Source organism: Megalobrama amblycephala, linkage group LG2, assembly GCF_018812025.1.
Source record: "Megalobrama amblycephala isolate DHTTF-2021 linkage group LG2, ASM1881202v1, whole genome shotgun sequence".
NCBI classification, from domain to species: Eukaryota; Metazoa; Chordata; class Actinopteri; order Cypriniformes; family Xenocyprididae; genus Megalobrama; species Megalobrama amblycephala.
In genome coordinates, this window is record NC_063045.1 from 37,524,786 (window position 1) to 37,543,865 (window position 19,080).

General features: G+C 39.7%; 1 protein-coding gene across 9 annotated transcripts in view; it reads left to right on the forward strand.

The window, feature by feature from the left end:
- sh2d3ca (SH2 domain containing 3Ca) overlaps positions 1-19,080 on the forward strand; it is a 63,915-nt gene that overhangs the window by 18,893 nt on the left and 25,942 nt on the right. For 8 of the 9 annotated variants that reach the window (XM_048174204.1, XM_048174194.1, XM_048174214.1 and 5 more), the window contains one exon: positions 1,114-1,153. In XM_048174204.1, coding sequence (XP_048030161.1) covers positions 1,114-1,153 — 40 coding nt within the window. Of the gene's footprint in view, positions 1-1,113; positions 1,154-7,179; positions 9,030-19,080 lie in introns of those variants that run through there. The other variant, XM_048174236.1, reaches the window with a different exon arrangement.

A 19,080-nucleotide genomic window follows, 5' to 3' on the forward strand; every position in this document is an offset into this window, starting at 1 on the left:
AATTTTGTGCATGTAGGAAAATCATACTTTTACACCAATGAAAATACCTCAGGGTTTATTTAAGTCAATTTCTGAAACTTTTGAACATTTCCACTGTTATTTGTAAGATAATAACAGTTGCCCGTATTTGGGGAACATGCTGTTTATTGAGATTCTTTTGTTTGAAATATGAAATCCTGTCTAAATTAAAAGAAAACATATCTAATGTGTATTATAGGCTGTTTAATGGATTGTTTAAATTAATAATATAAATATGAACAAATCAGTAATATATTCCTCTTTCATTCTAAATATTCCACACATTCTGAAACATAAATAATGCTGCTTTCCTCATTTTCAGTGTTTTTAATAGGTCAAAAAAGACAGACTTGTCTTGTTAAAAAATAATAATAATAAAAATAAAAAAAGTTAAATAAGGATTTGATCATATGCCATTTTAATAAAGTAAGATTCAGATTACTGTGGTCAAATGCTTGTCTCTGCAATTCCTGTTTTTGGTTCAATGTAATTTTTTCATCCTGTCATTGATGTGGCGTGCAGAAGAAGGAACGTGAACACACTTTTCACTTCCTTTAGATGTTAAAAGGAGTTCAAGTTCCTCTGTGAGTTTTATTAAGCATCTTCTGACATGAAAAGAAAAAAAGCAAAAAAACAAACAAACACGCACATATGATTAATCACATCTAACATAAACGTTTGTGAATACTTTGTGTATGTATATGTATGTGTGTGCATATATATGTATATATATATATACACACACACACACACACACAAACTTTTATGCAATTAATCGCGATTAAGCGATTTGACAGCACTAATCCAATACTCAATTCTAATTTATATTTTTGTATAATGACACAAAACTGTATAATTGAGTTTTGCAATTGATAGTTCTCTTTTAATCATATGAGATCTAAATTTTAGCTTCATTTGCATGTCAGTTTATTAAGCTAGTTTGCAAGTAATTGTGCATAAAGTAAGATAATCTGCAGGCAACCTTGGAAGTTTATTTTGCAAACATGACTAGCTGACTGTTACGTGCATTGCATAATATATAATATAATAAGTTTGTGCTACTAAACAATTTTGACAAAATTTTTCTTTTCACAGACAGCTGGACACCACAGACAACAAAGGAGAATATGTGGAAGTAAGGCCTTTTTTTCTTTCTTTTAGCAATAATCACTTTGAAAATGTATTTAAACTAGGCAAATCTCTCATCCTTAATAGGAAGGATCTGTCTGTTCTTTGAGGCTTTCTCCTGACAACTTGCTGAATATGGTTATTTCATGCTTAATTAGGCAAAATCCCTGTATTCATTAACTAAAAGCACCATTTGGAGATGTAATAAGAAATTAATCTAATTAGTTCTTTTGGAATGTGCTGATTTGGTGCAAATTAATGTTCTTCCTGTCCCTACCCTTATTTACAGTCATTAAGATATTAGATTCTGCATTTAATTGCTGTCTAGTGAACTCTGCTACCTCTAGATGGAGCTATAAACTGGTCTTTATTTCCTGGAGCTCTGTGTAAGGGAAGGTTAGGTGTGGCTAGGCTCACATGACCCTCAAGCCTTCAAAACACACATTCTCATTTACACACACTGTATAAAATATGTGCACACAAATACTGAAACTTCCTCTTTGTCTGACACATGCACCTTATTACTCGTGTACACAGTCTAATCCAGTGGCCCTGCACTTTTTTTTTTCTTTTTTTTTTTCTTGTTAAGAATGGGAATTGTGAGGAATTAAACAATTCTAAGTACTTTTGAGGAAGAAACATTTGGAAAATCGCTGACCTCTGCAGTTGCCAAATATAACATGCAACATATGTTGTCATTCATGCATTAATGTGTTTACCATCATAACAAAAATTCTGGAGAGATAATGTGTGTTTTTACAAAATGTCTTATAAACCACCAGTCATTAACTATGACGATTAAAAGGTACACTATGTAACTTTTGGCCCTCTAGCGGTTAAAAAACAAAAGCAAAAATGCATGCATTTTGCGGAAGAACATCGTTTTGGTCGTGCTTCGGCTCTTCGTGACAGTGCGGATGCAATTACCTTTTTTTTTATGATAGATAATGTTTTACAACTCTGTTAGAGAGTTACATATGTCAATTTATTTACCTGTTGAGTAATGAAAACCCCATTTCTACATCACTTTTACAACATTTCAAATCCCTCAGTTCTTGCCCTCTCCGAAAAGTCAAGCCCATGTTGATTCTTGTTTTATTACAAGCTCTGTCACATTCTCTTGTCAATGTAAGACAAAAATGGTAGATGTGGTTTTTGATTCCCACATAGATTTTACATTGAATATCAAGTGGTAACATGGCCGTAGCCAGCTATGAGGCTCAAAAATATGATTTGAAGTTCTCTGAATGTCTAATTAGCCGTTTAAAACTACTATGAGTGTCACTTTAGGAAGTTAATACAGTGGGAAGTTGCAGGTTAGGGTTAGCGATATCTTTATCTTATTTCTAAAACACAAGATTTGATCTTATATCGGTTTATTTGTTGTTGTTGTTTTATGGGTCGTTTTTCGTAGCAATATCTGGCAAAACTTCAGCAATTAAACTGACAGTAATCAAAAAAGTCCAATAGACAGTGTGGGCAGGCCATTCAGTAAGACAATAATCATCATGATATTACCTGTAAGAAATGGCTAAGAGAAATGCTATAAACTGTAGCATAATAACACTAGTACACATATCTGTACAACAAGAAGGTTACAGAATGAAATATGCCAAATATGTAAACACTGGCAATGAAGGTTATTTCATTCAATTTAGCAGTTAACCTTTCACAAATAAGTCACGCTAAAAACATTCATACTCTAGATCACAGACAAAGTTCTTATAACTCATCTATATAGCAATGCTTATTTATGAAAACTGTTACAGTAATTAGTATTGTTGCATGAAAAATAATCAAATAAGTCTATAGTAAAGTATTAACAAATTGTGATGGAATAAATAAGGTCTAATTTAACGATGTCCATCCTCCAAAACAGATAGAACAGAGAGAGTACCCAAAGTGTAGAATGGCAAAAAGGTTTTGACGAAATATGTTTCATTTCTAGTTGTTATTGTTGTCAAGTGCATTTGTAGTTGTTATTGCAGCACAATTCTTAACACCCCACCCTAGACCTCACTAATTTTCAAACCCTGGTTACAGCCATGAGTGGCAACAGTTTATCATAAATTGTTTATTGCAAAATCAACAAAAACATCCTTAAAACCTTTTCCATCCTTATTATAATTACTAGAAACTGCCGGTCTAATTTTTTTTTTTTTTTTTTTGGTCAGACAACCTGTCCATGTTGGTATGCATCAATTTTGACTAGTTTCTACCAAGTGACAGATGAATTTGTGGTAGATTACTGTACTAGTTTGATTGGATGCACAGCCTCCTTTCCCTCCACTTCTTGGATGCCTCTCTTCTCCACCACAATATAAAACTTTAATGGTGTCTGAGTTAAAATGAGTCTCTGCCCTGAATGTTCACTGTAATGGCAAAAAACAGCTCTTTCAACTGGAAACAGAGATGAACAACTGGTCTTCGCTCCAGAGCAGAACATTCCCAGAGGCCAAGACATTTGAGGTGTTCGTAATTGTGTTCTTCCATTGATACCAATGTTTATTTTCTGCTGGGCTGTCATCTCATTATCTCAGCTGTTCTCAGATCTCACACCTTTCCCAGCACCTTAGGATTGAACTCCAAACCTTTCTGCTAGCCGCTAATACCAATTAGCTAATACCAAGTTTCCTTTCTGTAATTGTATTACTGAAAATTCTACTGAAAGATACCAAAGCTGATCTGCCCAAACAGCACAGTACTTTTTACCACATTGTTGATAAGGTAATACCATGATTCTACTTTGATACTTATTCAAAAACAAACACAAATAATATATGAAGACTTCAGATGCAAAAGCCTCTAAATGCCATCTGAAATTTTCTTATAAAATGAGCATTTTTATCAAGCTTGTATGTTTATGTTCAGTTATTTTACTTTAATGGCAATGAAAAGGACCTATTAATTGCCATTAAAGTGAAATTACTGAACCTAAACATACAGGGCCCTATAATACACCCGGCGCAATGCGACGCAAGGCGCAGCGCAAGTGTGTTTGCTAGTTTGCGTCCGGCGCCGTTCGCATTTTCCCGTTCAGCGCCACGTCCTTAAATTAGTAAATGCATTTGCGCCAGTTAGTGCGCCCATGGGCGTGCTGGTCTAAAAAAGAGATGTGTTCAGGCGCATTGCCGGCGCATTGCTATTTTAAGGAGCTGAAAATAGACTGTGCCATAGACCAACTCAAACCTGGTCTAAAGTCTAAAGTCAATGGCGCAATATTTTTTTGTTAGAGCGCGTTGACTTTGCTTATTACACACAGGGATGCGCATCACACAAACATGCCAAATATTAAAAACAAAAGGATTACAGTGTAAAAGAATATTATTGTGTAGGCTATATACATATAAAAATGTAACTTCGTTTAACTTCTAACTAAACGTTTAACTTCGCGCACGAGCAGATCGGTTTCTTCGCTTGAAAAGCGTTCAGCTTTTCCGCCAACAAATTCCGCCATGTAAATAGCAATCCGCCATGGCGCGAGCGCATCTCGCTCTTAAAGGGAATGGGAGATGACACTCTGATTGGTTTATTGAACATTACGCCCATTACTCATTAAGAGAATAGGGACAACCCATTTCAAAAATGCGCCCCGGTGCACGGACCGTTTTTCCGTCGTTAAAATAGCAAAAGTGGATTTGGACACGCCCTGAGTGCACCTGCGCCGTGCGCTTTACACTTTGCGTTTAGATCGTTAAAATAGGGCCCACAAGCTTGATTAAAATGCTCATTGTACTTTTTATTACATTTTAGTGTGGTCACATTTGTATCAAAATGAATAAGACTTAACTGATATTTGTACATAAAAAGAGTTCATTTGGACACAACATGGAAATCTCACTGCCACAGTGCTATGAGAGGTTGCTTAGGCATTGCTAGTTGCTAGGGTTTTCTAGATTTCTTTTTTACTGGTCAAAAGAGGCCAATCCCTGGCAATAGAAATAGTGATACATAAGAAAAATGGCAATAGTAATAGTGATACATAAGAAAAATGAGACATAGAGAGGTGAACAGTCAGTGAAGAAAGACAAGCAATGAATTGAGAAAGACAAAGTGATGTAAACCCAGCTGGTGAAAGATGGGGGTTGTGATACCCCTCTTTTTCCACTCCCTTCTGTTTTTCAGCATGGAAAAACATACAGAACAGCAAGTTATTCTGTTTAAATCAAATCACTACACAGCTCTGCATTGATTGGTACTGTAAATTGACTAGACCTCACACACTAACATGCTTCTCATGGTCTTCTATTACTGCTACAGATCAAACCAAATGACCAAACTGCTTGATCAGCAAAAGCAGTGCTGACTTGGGAAAGAGCCATATTGCACGCCAACTACAATACCCAGAATTCTAAGGAGGCTGAGCTCATTAATGTTAATGGGAAGGGTGAGGTGAGGCGTTTGGGCCCTGTAGGCAGATGGAGGTAGAGACAAACCACCTCCACCTCCTCATTATCAGTTCACTCACAGAGTCTAGCTCCTCTCCATTGTACCACTGCACCCTGCCTGCAGGACACTCTCTGTGTAATTAATATTTAACTGAGAGAGAGATTGAATGAAAGATTGAGGAGGGGTTGGGAAGGAAAAGCCATGATCAGCATAGATACACATAACAGCGTGATACCGAAAACAAGAAAGAGAGGGAGAACAGAAAGTAGAGAATTAGGACAGAGAGGAAGGAAAGAGAATTCAAGATCTCTTTAATATCACAGTTATTTCTCATAGATATGACATGTTATTTCTCCTGGCAATTAGATTAAATAAAATTTTGCTAAAGGCTACTTTTCAGATTTGTTTCTCCTTTAGAATTTTAGAAGTGATCTGTTCCTTTTTCTCATATTCTAAGTGCTATGCTTGGCAGGAATACCAAGGTGATAGTTTCAATGGGATGGAATTGACCCTTCGCAAAGACCCGCCCCCCTTAGTTACTGTTGCTTTGTCCGACAAGCCATGGCGCTGTCACACCACATACATCACATACATGAAAATATATCGCGGAGCAAAGAAGACACTGACAACATGTCAACAGACAAGACAGAGCAGATTACTTATGATATTAAACAAAGTCCCAGCTTCCAAATTGTGTAATTTTTTTAAAGAAATTCAAACAATAAAAACCGTTTTGTGGTTCTTTAATGTATCGTGACAGATCGCTGTAGTGCCTCAGATCAAGCGGCTCGTGAACCAATCATCTCTTCTTACTAGTTAATTTATAGCATCAAATAAACATGAATGGACATGAGAAGGAATGCTGTTTAAAACGCTGAAAGACGTAAATACACACATTTTTCAAGTTCAAGTTCACCGAGGATAATCTTCTAGATCTTGACTGCTTTGTCGGACAAAATGGCGGATTCGGCGTTATGACTGGTTAGATCGGTTGTCAATCAAACTCCCGGCAAAGGGTCAATTGGAAGAATAATGACTGTTTTCAAACATTTTCCTCCATCTGCCATTGGTTAAATAAACAGGCAGTCCCGCCCCAATCTCACAACATTGGTTGAGAAATTATTGCTGTGTTATTCTGGTCAGGAGTAGCAACGCTTTGATAGTACCACAACGCCACAGGGAAATCAACCTACAAAAAAATCAATTTAGGCAATAATTTCATCTCTCACAATATCTGTCTGTGGTTGCCATATATTTGTCACCATGTGTGTGTCATGTGAGACTCCTCATTGTATCTGTGGTAATAACACAAAATCCTTTTTTTCATTACATGATCTCATGAGACAAACGCAGCATAACATATGATGTTAACCCACACAATGAATTACACCACTATCTTTTACTCTTTAAGAGGTTCAACTTGACATTCATCCTTCTATTGTCTTAGGCTGATGAACGTTTAACATGAAATTAACATGTTCTTAGCGGATTATCCGCTAATGCACAATAGCATCAGTGAGATTTCTTTGCAGAATGGGTTTTGTCTAATTATATCACAATGTTTTTTCATTGTGTGACCTCCCTAGTTGATGCTGTAAGCTTCATTGCTTAGTAAGCTTGTTACAGAACCAAATATATAGACGCAAAATGCTGATGTGATCCTTACAGCCAGACAGATGGCTGTCTGGGCTTAGATGGTGGATGTGTCCTGCAGGTGTTTCCAATACTTCTCCTGGAGGGCCACTATCCTGCAGAGTTTAAATACTAATTAAGCACAGCTAATCAAGTTCTGTAGTATACGTCCAGGCAATTGTGTTGCAGCAGGTTGAAACCAAACTCTGCAGGACATTGTCCCACCAGGAACAGGATTGGACGTGGAATAGTTGATTTAATGGAATAGTTTACTCAATGATAATTTACTCACCCTAGTATAATTCTGAACTCACATGACTTACTTTCTTCCATGGAACACAAAAGGAGAAGTTTTGAAGAATGTCTAGACTGCTCTTTTACATTGAAAGTGAATGGGGACGGATGCTATTGAGCTCCAAGTATAAAAAGAAACACCATGTTGTCCATTCAATTTGTATACTGTATTCCACGTCTTCTGACTGAAGCCATATGATTTCATATGACAAACAGGCTGAAATTTTAGTCACTTTTCACTGAAATTCTTCCTCCTCCACTGTAGTTCTCTAATCTCATTTGCACATATTCAAACTTGATGTGGCATGTTTGGTTACAAGACATGCAAGATCCATTGCTGTTTGATATAAAACCTGCCATGTCTTAAAGTTTGAATATGCAGAAGTACAAATAATAATATTTGAGAGCTATTACAGAGGGAATGGTTATCTGTGAATAACTAATTAACTTTCAGCCTGTTCCTGTTTCAGCATGAGCAAATGACAGACTTTCCTTTTTTTGGATGAACCATTCCTTTAAGGATGCTGCTGTCAAAGCTTTGAGTTGGTTGCCATAGCAAGGCGTCCATTTTGATGTTACAATATTCCCCAGGGAGCAAACGCCCCACCCTAGACCGCTGTGCCAGAGTCAGACTCATTTTATCTTGAGTAAGTATGTGTGCGTGCGTGGGTAGTATCCAATAGGGAATATTCAAGGACTGAGGCTCATTAGCAGGTTTTTACTACGTTCCTAGAAAACATCATTTCCAAGCACAACTCAGATTCTAAATAGCTCCTGCATGCCCAGACTTACAACATCCACTCCTGTTAAAAAAAAAAAAAAACTCAAAAACACAAACAGTCATGTGTGCCTGGATTTAACTGTTTTCTCTGCTTGTGCAACTCAGTGGGTGTGGGAGTGTGTATGTGCATGAGGGTGAGTGTCTATAGACTGACTGCCCCCCTCCTGCTTTTCTTTTGCAGTCTTTCAAACCCGGAATAAAAGGGAAAATTCCTTTGAGTAGGTGCTGAATGCGTGCGCCACATACCTCTCTCTCTCTCTGTCTCTCTCCCCCCAGCATTGTTTGGAGCCCTGGAGGAGGGGGTGGGTGGGGTCTCAGTGCCTGCAAGCATCTCTCTCTTTCTACATCCCTCTCTCTCCCCCTCCGTCCCTCCCCCCATCCACTGCTTTCATCCAAGAGCGATGAGGTAATCCCTGCCAGCGCTGTGAAGCATAGCAAGCGCTAGAGTGAGAGTAAGAGGCAGTGGAACTGAGTGGGAGAGATACATTGAAAGTCAGAGAGGGAGAGAGAGAGATCGAGACATTGAGAAGGGAGAGAGAGGAAGCCGGTGCAGATCTGGGATGACGCTGGCTCCAGTGAAACAGCGATAGCACTGATCAGTTGCGGCAGTGGCTTGAGCGCGGGTGAACGCTAGGAGATAGGGCATGACCCGGGGCTTCTAGTGGACTCCAGGGGTGGAAGAGCCGAAGAGAGGAGGACCGGAGCCATGACGGAGAGATGCAGCCTGTGGAGTGCCCTGTCAGCCGCTGCCTGCTGCTTCTACAGGGGCTCCTTCATGCAGGTGCAGGTGAGAGGGGGGCACCCCCTGAATGCTTGTGTGTGAGCATGCAGCCACAGAGTATGTGCATGTATACACTGTGTGATGCGTGAGAAAAGGTGTGGATCTGGATTACATCATCTCTTAATATGCCATCAGGAGTTCCTGCATGAGAAGTAGAGGAAGATGCATGTCACATTTCCAGTGAGTGTGGTGTATGTAAGCATACATATTGATACATGGCATCTGCTTGCAGGGAAGGGTGCCCCTCAGGGCTATGTGTTTGGCCCGGTACAATTGTGCAAACCCAACAACTGTGTCATTCCACCAGCCTGGGCTATGATATCACTGCACCGTGTGTGCGCGTGTGCGTGTGTGTATCTGTGAGTCTATGTGCCGACTGGGCTCAGCTCACTTTGGCTCAGCTGTAACACTAGTGCTGATGATGCACAGTTGGATGAGCGGGTAGGCAGGGCTCTGTTGTCACCCTGCGGTTATGTAGTGGATTGTAATGGGGCTCAGGAAACAGGAGAATGCATCAAAGTAGCTCTGGAGGTCATGCTTTTTATATCTGAAAGTGAAGATATATTGTTTCATGCAAGGCTCAGAATACAAAAAGAAAACTCTGCATTACTCTGTCGAGGTCTGATACATGATCTCAGAACAACACAGGATTTCAGTGGGAAGGCTGGAAAAGGGGAGTGGGTGTCGTCTAATTGTCCTCTATTTCAGCCAACTTGGACTGGATAACAACAGTACAATTTTGGCTCTGAGTTTGGGTGGTGCACTAAGCACTATAGAAAGAAGGACAATACTTGTTTGCCTCATTTACTTTTCTCACACTCTCTGTTTGTTTTTCCTGTTCCTTTTAAAAGCTTAACAGAGGTTGTTTAAGGTGATGAAATTATAGCGTTTTGCACTCCCCTATTTGCCAGAGTGACACTCTCTCACTATAAATGCACAGCTAGGTGCAGATGGTAAAAATGTGTCTCTATAAAAAATGTTTACAGTGCATTTTAGCATAAGTTAAAGACAGTTTACAGATTTCACATTCTAGACCTAAGAGTATAGTTCCTATGTTCTCTATATACTTTATACTTTCAGTAAAATCAAATCTGTACAAAAGTGAGGAGATTTGTTTTTTTACAGTTCTCAACATTGCACAGGAAAATCTCTTGGCTAGTATGCATACAGCACAAGCTTAGAGCAAGCAATGTACAGTACACACAGTATAAGCAAGCCTCACAGTTATGACAATTTGGCATTTACTAAGAACAAAATGAAAATATTCAAATCCATGTAGGGGCCAAAGAGGTCCACAGACTGTCTGTAATGATGTATGTGTTCGTTCCATTGGCCACCTGAGCTCAGAGCGCACCAGGAGGAGATGATGGTGTCTCAGCTGCTGATTGATAATAGTCATTCTGAGTTGATTTACACATGCAGAAAAACAGACAGTGGAGAATTTCTTTGTGTGTTTGAATTCTGCAAAGTAGCTTGACCTCATGTGTACCTTTGAGTTAAACTTTAGAGTTTATGGAATTTACAGGGCAGTGGTATAGGTAGTTATTTTGGTCAGTATGGTAATTTGGATAACTTGAATGTAACTGAAACCCTAATCTCATATTTCTAAACATAATTCTAAACCAACCATAAGGCTTTGCTGCAACTTGTTCTACAATACCTTGCCTTAGACTTGGGTTTGAGGCCTAAGATCCAATCTGGACCTAGAGATTCAGTGTGCAGTGATCTCAGATGTGTCCCTGCATCAGCCTCATTACCAGTAAAGATGGTGCAGTCTTGATATTAATTGGGCTAGGGTACTGCGTGTTTATCAGGGACAGCATCAACCCCAAATCCTCCATCTGTCTCTTGCAGTTGCACTTTGATTGTTTCATCTTAATCCCCTTATTCTTTGCCTGGCTTGCAGCTCGACCATCCTTTCGCCCGCAGCCCCACTTGCATATGTGGTCATGCTAGTTTTAACCACAGGGGTCGGGAACCACATTCACACTGGGGGTCCAAAACTAATACCCCATTGCCATTAACAAAGATTCCAGACACATTAAGTCTAGTGCAGTTGTCTGCTTTGGTGGGTCGTCGCGTTAAGCTGGTGCGTGATTCAGTTGCATAGATTCCACCTCAACCTCTCTCCCTTCTAGCCATTAAAAAAAAAAATATTAATTTCATATTCAAATATTCAGGGGTATGACTCTCCCTCTCCCCTCTTTCTTTCTTCCCTTTTTCTTGTGTTTTCCTTTCTATCCTCTCCAAATCCTCTCTGGTGCCACTGTCTCTTCCCCAGGGCTGCGGCGGCTTAGCAGCTGTTAAACAGAAAAGTTCAAGAGTAAATCTGCCTGTTACTGAATGTGAGGATAACCTAATTACACAGGGCTGTTTTCTCTCCTAATGAACGCCACGCGGATTTGGAGTGCCAGGATTTTTTATATACCTCCCCCCAAACTGTTTCTGTACCAATTTCTTCTCATCCCTTTGATAATGTGGCTGAACTAGAAGGCCCTCAGAGACTGGATTAGTCTTCATTCATATTGTGTATACTTCTCAGACTAATGATGTTTGTTCTGCTTTGCTTATCACACAAATGAAGATGCTGAAGTTGTCAAAAATGCTAAATTAGACACAGACCATCTGTGCAAAAGTTGGATGTGTTTGTGAACACATCCAGCATGACAACATTTCAACATTTCAACCATTTCAAGTTGTCTGTTCCTGGATAACTATCTTCATACAGACTTGCTCTGTCACACCTATCTGGAAACCTATCTAAAAATCTTGAAGACATTGATTAGCTGGTTCATGTGTGTTTAATTGGGTTTGCAGCTAAACTCTAAAGGAAAGTGGCCCTCCATAATTAGGTTTAGACACCCCTCAACAACAAGCTTATCAAATAGATCCAACAAATTCTATCAACATCATTTATTGGGTCAATGTGAACTAGCCTTTGGTGATCCTGAACAGGTTAGTGATATGGATGGTTTAAATCAGTGGCTTTCAGCCCTGGTCCTGGATGGAGAAACTATGAGCTGGTTGTGTGCTATATTTTTATTTTTTTAATAATCATGTTTTGGTGGAATGGAAGTGGAATTAATGAGATGTTTTTCTATTATTTGAACAGAGATCAGAAGGAGTTTTTTCATGGCTAGCCATCAAAAGTCTTTAATGCTTCCATCCCTTTAAGAGAGCGGTGAGATCATAGAGAGCCGAAGAGCCCCTTTCAGCTCATCTCAGTGCAGGTTTCACCATGTCTCTCTTCTATCCCTTCCTCGACTCATACTCTCCACTGCCTTATAATATCCAAGAAAATCACATTGTAAATCCAATAGGTCAATGCGATTGGTTGTTAGCACTGAACAGGAAGTGTCTCTGTCTTAGGCATCCACTATCAGATGCTTCAGTGACAGTGGATTATCAACACAACCAGGAATTAATTTCCTCTGAAGTGAAAGAAAAGCCTGTATCATGAAAGATATGTCCTAAAGTTTCAGTCCCTTAAAGAATCTGTTGAGCAGGTGGGACCAAAGGAAAGGGGGCTGGGAAGTGGTGCAGGCTGGAGTCAGGTCTCTTTTTGTATGTCCACTTGACTGTTAACCTGGCTTGACCTTAGGGTCAATAGGCAACAGCACACCCTTTTCCAGTTCACTGATAAAAAAGAGTGAATGCATGATTATGCATGTATATGAGAGGGCTCTTCAGTAGACATCACAAAAAATATACTCTAGCATAAACTTCATTAGACAGAAGGGGCCTTGTCATTACTTACTTGTTTTGGTCACAAGAGAGGGGACCACTTCAAGGCTATCAGTGGGGCCGGAGACACTGATCTGAACAGTCATGCATGTAGAATACACTTGATCTGTGAAGGAAGTTTAAGACATAGCTTGCACTTTTGAACTTCTTGTCTTTTTATCCTAGTTATTCTAAAATGATGTTCTGTAAATAGCCTTATCTAGTGTTGAAAATATGGCCAGTACATGCCTTATCAGTGCACAAGGTTTAGAGCTTTATAGTTTTATGTGACGTGATATTATACCCATTCACACTGTTGTTCCGGTATTTCAAAAATTATGGACATTTGGGTCAGACGTGCATGAAACCGGGCTTGTGTTTATCTTCCTGTGTTTGAGCATGTGTTTGACCAGTTCAAGCAGGGACCATGCGTTTCCTATCTCTGTGACATTTGAGTACTACCAGCTTGTTGGGCTTGTAGTCATTCCATCAGGACTCCAACCTGCCCCTGTATGCATCATTTCATTACCATAGCACCCATCACTTTAGAAGACCTACTATGGTAAATTATGCCACGCTTAATACATAATACATCAGAACAAACATAAAAATGCATTTTTATTGAGATTGAAGTGATACCACCCACCACACAGCAACCAAATCACCCTAAATGACAAAATGATGAGAAGGAAAGATTAGACAGTTAATTGCAGTAAATGAATTCAATTCCATTTCAGCAGCATCACCGCAAAGTGTGGTGATAACAACATTTAAATTCCGGCAGAAATTGGCATAACTGAGAGTTTTAAGCTTCTTTAGACTGTTGTGTTGTCTGGATTGGATTAGTTATAGACTTGTGTAGAGCATGTAATCTCCAGTTTTGCATTGTATGTTAAATTGAATTAACCCAGTTTTCCTTGTAGTGCGCAAGGCAGGGACTCTAGTCATATTCATCGGCACATATTGGTGGAGGTCCTCCATGAGAAGCGGTAAGAGGAAGAGAACTGTGAATTATTTAACATCCAGAAGAGTGGATTTCTCCTCGAAGATCCTGGAAAGGCTCACATTCATATGCCTCTGCAGCAACTAGAGAAAAACAATGACATCATGTACAGGGTGGAGAACGAGAGCGAGAGAAGAGAGAAAGGCACTTTGACATCACAGTGGGATATTGCTGGCTAATACCTAGTGTCTGTGGTACGGTTTAGCACATGCTGAGAAGGGTTAGTGTATGTCTAGTGGGGTTAGCTAAGTAGTATCAAACACACACGTAAGCAGTCTGGTGTGTGTTTATCTGTGTAAGGGAGCTCCCCAGCACTCTTCATCTTTACTCTGCTCCCCCAACTCCAGGAGGAGTGCATCATCTGCAGTGTCGCCATGGTGACAGCCTCACGCTCCAGGACAACCCCACCCCCGTATCCCAACCCCCATCAGAGACACACTGATTAGGTTGCTCCAGTCACCATGTGGCTGCGTGTAAATGTGTGTGTAATGAATGTGTGAACCCCGTTAAGCCTGCTGGTGAAGATATTTGCGTGTGTGCCTGTGGGTTTGTGCACACCTGAGCTGCACGAACAAAGCCCTGAGCTACATGCTTTTTCATCCCATTATAAATTCCCATTAGCACTTTATTCTAGTGTATGTCTCAAGTATCATTGTGCCGGGATAGTTTAGCAGTGTACCGCTACAATGCGACCCTAGCTGAGAGGTCACGGGCCACCAACCAATAAATGCCCCTCCCCAGCTGTACATGAATGAAAGTGAGATCTCAGCACTCCGCCACCATTTACGCTGCCAGCCAATGGCACGCACCGCTGCGAAGCTCCCGGAAGAGATGACATCATCTCCAGCCAATCGTAGCATAGCTCAAGGGCTGACTGCTGCAGGCTCAACAATGCAATGAGATACAGAGAGAGTGTCTCACAGAGGTGCGATAGAGAGAAAGAGGCAGAAATGCAAGGAAGCATGTTGCAATATCCTTTCGTTCAGTGCAAACACCAGATATGATGTTGAAATGACCTCAAACGAATTCTGGGTGCTATCAGGGGCAGATGACAGAAGGGCAGGTGTGAGTGTGTATCTGACAGTGATATCTCTCTGTGACCTGCCAGCCGGCATTACGAGGCAGATCTTCTTGCCAATGTGTGTGTATATGGATCCTTACAGGGATGATATGACTATCCGTGTTCATGGCCCTTTTACTATGCAGTGGCTTTTAACATTCAGTAAACACTTCATAACCTAAGCCAGAGCAGCAATTTCCATGTGCTTATGTGACAAGGAATAAAAACAGCCCTCGCCCTTTTGTTGTGCTCTTTCTCTCTCTAGGCCTGAAAAGTACTCTATACGCAAATATACAATTGCAGATGAGAATGCTTAGCCAACGTATTGCATGTCGTCCAATGGTGGATGACGCTCTTTATTGGAAACTCTATTTGACATTTAACTATTTCTGTAAATTATTGTAGTAAAAATTGCTGTTAGTGTGAATTGCGCTTTAATATGCGTTTTTTGTTGTAACAAACCTTAGTACTCAGGGTATTTTCGATGCTGTGGAACTTATTTGGGTACTCCACTATTAACAAGTCCACAGATTTATTCAGTGCTCGAACTGCCACTTCTCTTTTTTTGCCTTTAGTGTACCGCCAGTTTTCCTTGCATTTTCCTTGCGCACCGGCATTTCCGACATGTTGCATGTACAGAAGCCCGTCGCGCCTTCCTTCTCCCTTCTTTGTTGAGCAGGAATATTTTCAAACTGTGTTTCTGTCATGGCAATAGTTAGTCTAAAGAGCAAACTAAACACAGAAATAGACTTGTCAATTTATGTCAGTGCTATCTCTAGCGCCCCTTGTGGCAATGCTGAGATGACAGTTTTTATTTGTGTTGGATTATTGTATTCTGACACATTTTATAACACAACGTGTGAAATTGAGCTTGCTTGTGTCCCTCTTTTTCTAAATTATGTAATGATCCGCTGTGCTTATCTTTAATGTCATGATATCGATAGGTCATCACTGTTTGTATAGGAGTTTGTATAATGCGCTTAGTGTGTAGGGACAGTTTTGACACATCAGTGACAGCTACGCTTCTCTTTACCCTGAAGATGTGTGTGTGTATTGATCAGAGAAAGTGATGAGCATGTATATGCATCACGTCGTGACTCACTTGATAGTCATCACTGAAAAAGAGATGTGCTCACGCACACTCTTACACATAGGCTACGATCACACATGCAGTTTCATGTGGCCCAATTATCCAAGTGTTTGGATGATAGTGTGAACAACAGAAATCAATGACATTTGACATTTTAAATTCTAATCTGGGCCACTTTCATTGCAGTGTGTCTTCACTGTGAAAAGTTCGGTTTGAATTCATGTGATTTGACATTTAAAGGAGTGCTCCACCTGAACATAATTTCCCTTTATTTTTTTTAAATCAATACAACTCACACACAGACAGTTTTTCCTCTACAGTTTCCCTTATGAGCAAATTAAAATATAAAAACAGCATAGTTTAGGATTTCTCTACAGAAATAATGTTGCCACAAATGTTTCCAGTTAATATAATATATATAATGTATTGTGAAAGTATTCAGACATCTAAAATTTAGCTCAGGAACTCAATTTGACCCTTTTTTGCCTCCTTACCCTCAAAATTAATGGATATGTTAGGTAGGGTCAGGTGTTTTGTGTGCCAGGTAGGGAAGTGTTGCCTGTCCGGACTAGTGTTTGAAATAGGCCACATTTAAATGCTAATGTGAGCAACCTCACAAGAAAGTTGGATTTGAGCAGAAAATAAGAATGGCACGAACTTTTGATTGCTGTATGAATGTAACCATAGTTACACACACACACATCCATAGCATCGCAGTTCCTTCAGCAAAGGTCAGAGAATGATCCGTTAACATTTCCTCAAAGCACAAACACTGCCAGTGCTTGACATGTGCTTCCTAAAGGCCGTCTGAGCTTTTTCCACCACTTCCTGTCATCTTTTTCTCCCTCTACCTCTCACTCCGAAGGTCTGCGAGATGGATGGTGGATGTGATGAAAGATGCCTGTAAGGTTACACTCATAAATTCACTTGTATTGACCTTTCAAACCGCCCTTTCACTTTGAGATGGCACAGCGTTCCGTTCATGTGAATCCGGAAACAGCCTATGAGACTATGAGTTCAGCACGTCAGATTAATTTTGAGTCTGTTACCAATCAGATGAGTAGATCCGTGTTCATGGCCCTTTTACTTTTATTGTATAACTGATGCTCTGCAGAAGTGCTGCCCAAAGTCTTTTATTGAATTTGGTGTCTTCATAATTTCAGCTGGTACGTCTTCCAGGCTGTGTAATTAATCTACGGCTGACATTTATTGATTAATCAATTGGACGTGTCTTTATATTCCTTTGCCAACTCACCTCTGCTGCAGTTTTCTCCTCTGGGGCTGAGCCCAGTGCAGCGTTGTGGGATGTGCGGTTTATATGAACACAAAACAGCCCCTGGCCTTACACTTTTACACTAGTCTAATGCTCGAACACACAAATGCTGCAACTTTTCATAGACAGAGATGTTGGATTCATAACAGTATTTGATGGGGTTATATTGATGTGTCCTTAGACCCTACAATCCATCAGTGCCTTGACCTTTTGACCCCTCACAGCCTGTAAATTGGCTCCTAATTGGTTGCTCTCTTAGAAAAACAGGAAGCAGAGGTGTCTCTGGATTGCAATGGCTCATTGTGACAGTTCATGAATATTAACGCTTGTGCAGTCAGGTCAGGTGACTGTCAGTGCTGCAAAAATATTGCGTCATTTCAAAAATTACTGCCCTTTCCAAACCTAGTGAGTTGCCTTGTTGTCTAGTGAGCTGCCTGCAGAGGTACTCGCTGTGTTTGAAACATGTCTAATGAGTCAATTCAATTACCGTTCATTTTTTTCTAAAGGGTTGTCTATTGTTATTTGCCATTGGAAGTTGGTGATTTGAGGTGAAATTACTGACAAAGTTGAACAGAATCTGCTCACAAATGGTTCGATGCATTATTGATTTGGTCTAGCACATGTTGCTAAACTAACAATATGATGTTCTAATAATCAAAAATATAGAACACACACATATTGGGTAAAAAAAATATTTGCATTTTTATGTTTAATTTCAGTTTACAATAATAAAAAGTAGCTCACTTAGCTAGTCTGCCATCTTGGACGATTTGTTTGACACAGTACTTTTTCTGGTATTCCCAAATTAGTGAAGTTATCCTGTCTTAAAATTTGACTTTTGATTGAGCCTTCCTTTTGTATTGTGATGAACCTTCATCTATAAAGGATTATCAAATTAAAGTCTAGATTTGCATAGATGAATCATTTGTAATTAGATTCAAAACATGAATTTAGGCAATAGATAAAGTGCTGTCTTGGTAGATGGCTAGGCACTAGGATTTAAAGCAGAGCTATTATGCGTTCACATACAAATGAATGCTCTAACAGTGAAATTACAGCAGTTAAGTAGTCACAAATTTCAGCACTTGAAGTTAACCACCACAATCATTGTGTATTCTATGAACATTGTGTTTTTTGGTATTCTTTGTGGGAATTCAAATCTTGAATGAGGCTCCCGCTGTTTCTATGATTTCAGCTTTTTGTTACACTCACTAAATAACTGCGCTGAGATGCTATTTGGCTAATATGGATGCCGCGAATGTCAAGGCATTTATCTACAGAGATGTGTTGTCTCCAAACCCGTGATGAAAGATAAGTCATGTGTGTTTTCCTGTGGTACTTGCCCCCCTCTATGACACCATATGCCCAAAACCCTCAGAAACACACTTGCTTTGAGCTGCTCCCCTAACACATAGAGACCAAACCACCCGTAGACCCCATATGGCCAGTTTTCTCTTGCTGCTTGTCCTCTCTCTTTCTCTCTCTCTCCCTCTTGTGTGTGAGCCCAGAGGGAAGAGGGTAATCAGGATGTTTCTCCTGTGCCTGTCAATGTAACAGGCCCATGTGTCACAGAGCTGCATTATGAACCAGCAGTAGCATACAAAAATACAAACAATCTTATGGGCCCAACCACACACCATAAGATGTGGCCTTGTCTAAAGTTGTGATGTCATGCATGAGCATTTTTATCAGGGTTAAATAGTACTGTTAATTGAGTTTTCATTTCATGCAGTTCAACCTTCTTTGTAGTAGTTTTATCATTATTTTTCCATTTACATGCCTATATAATTTTAGTTTATCATTAATGTAATTTAGAGGTTTTGAAACTTTGAAACTGTGTCTATTTTAAGGGGTTTGTGGAAAACTGGGAGAGAAAAAATGTTTTTCAAAATGTATTTTTAGGGTGAG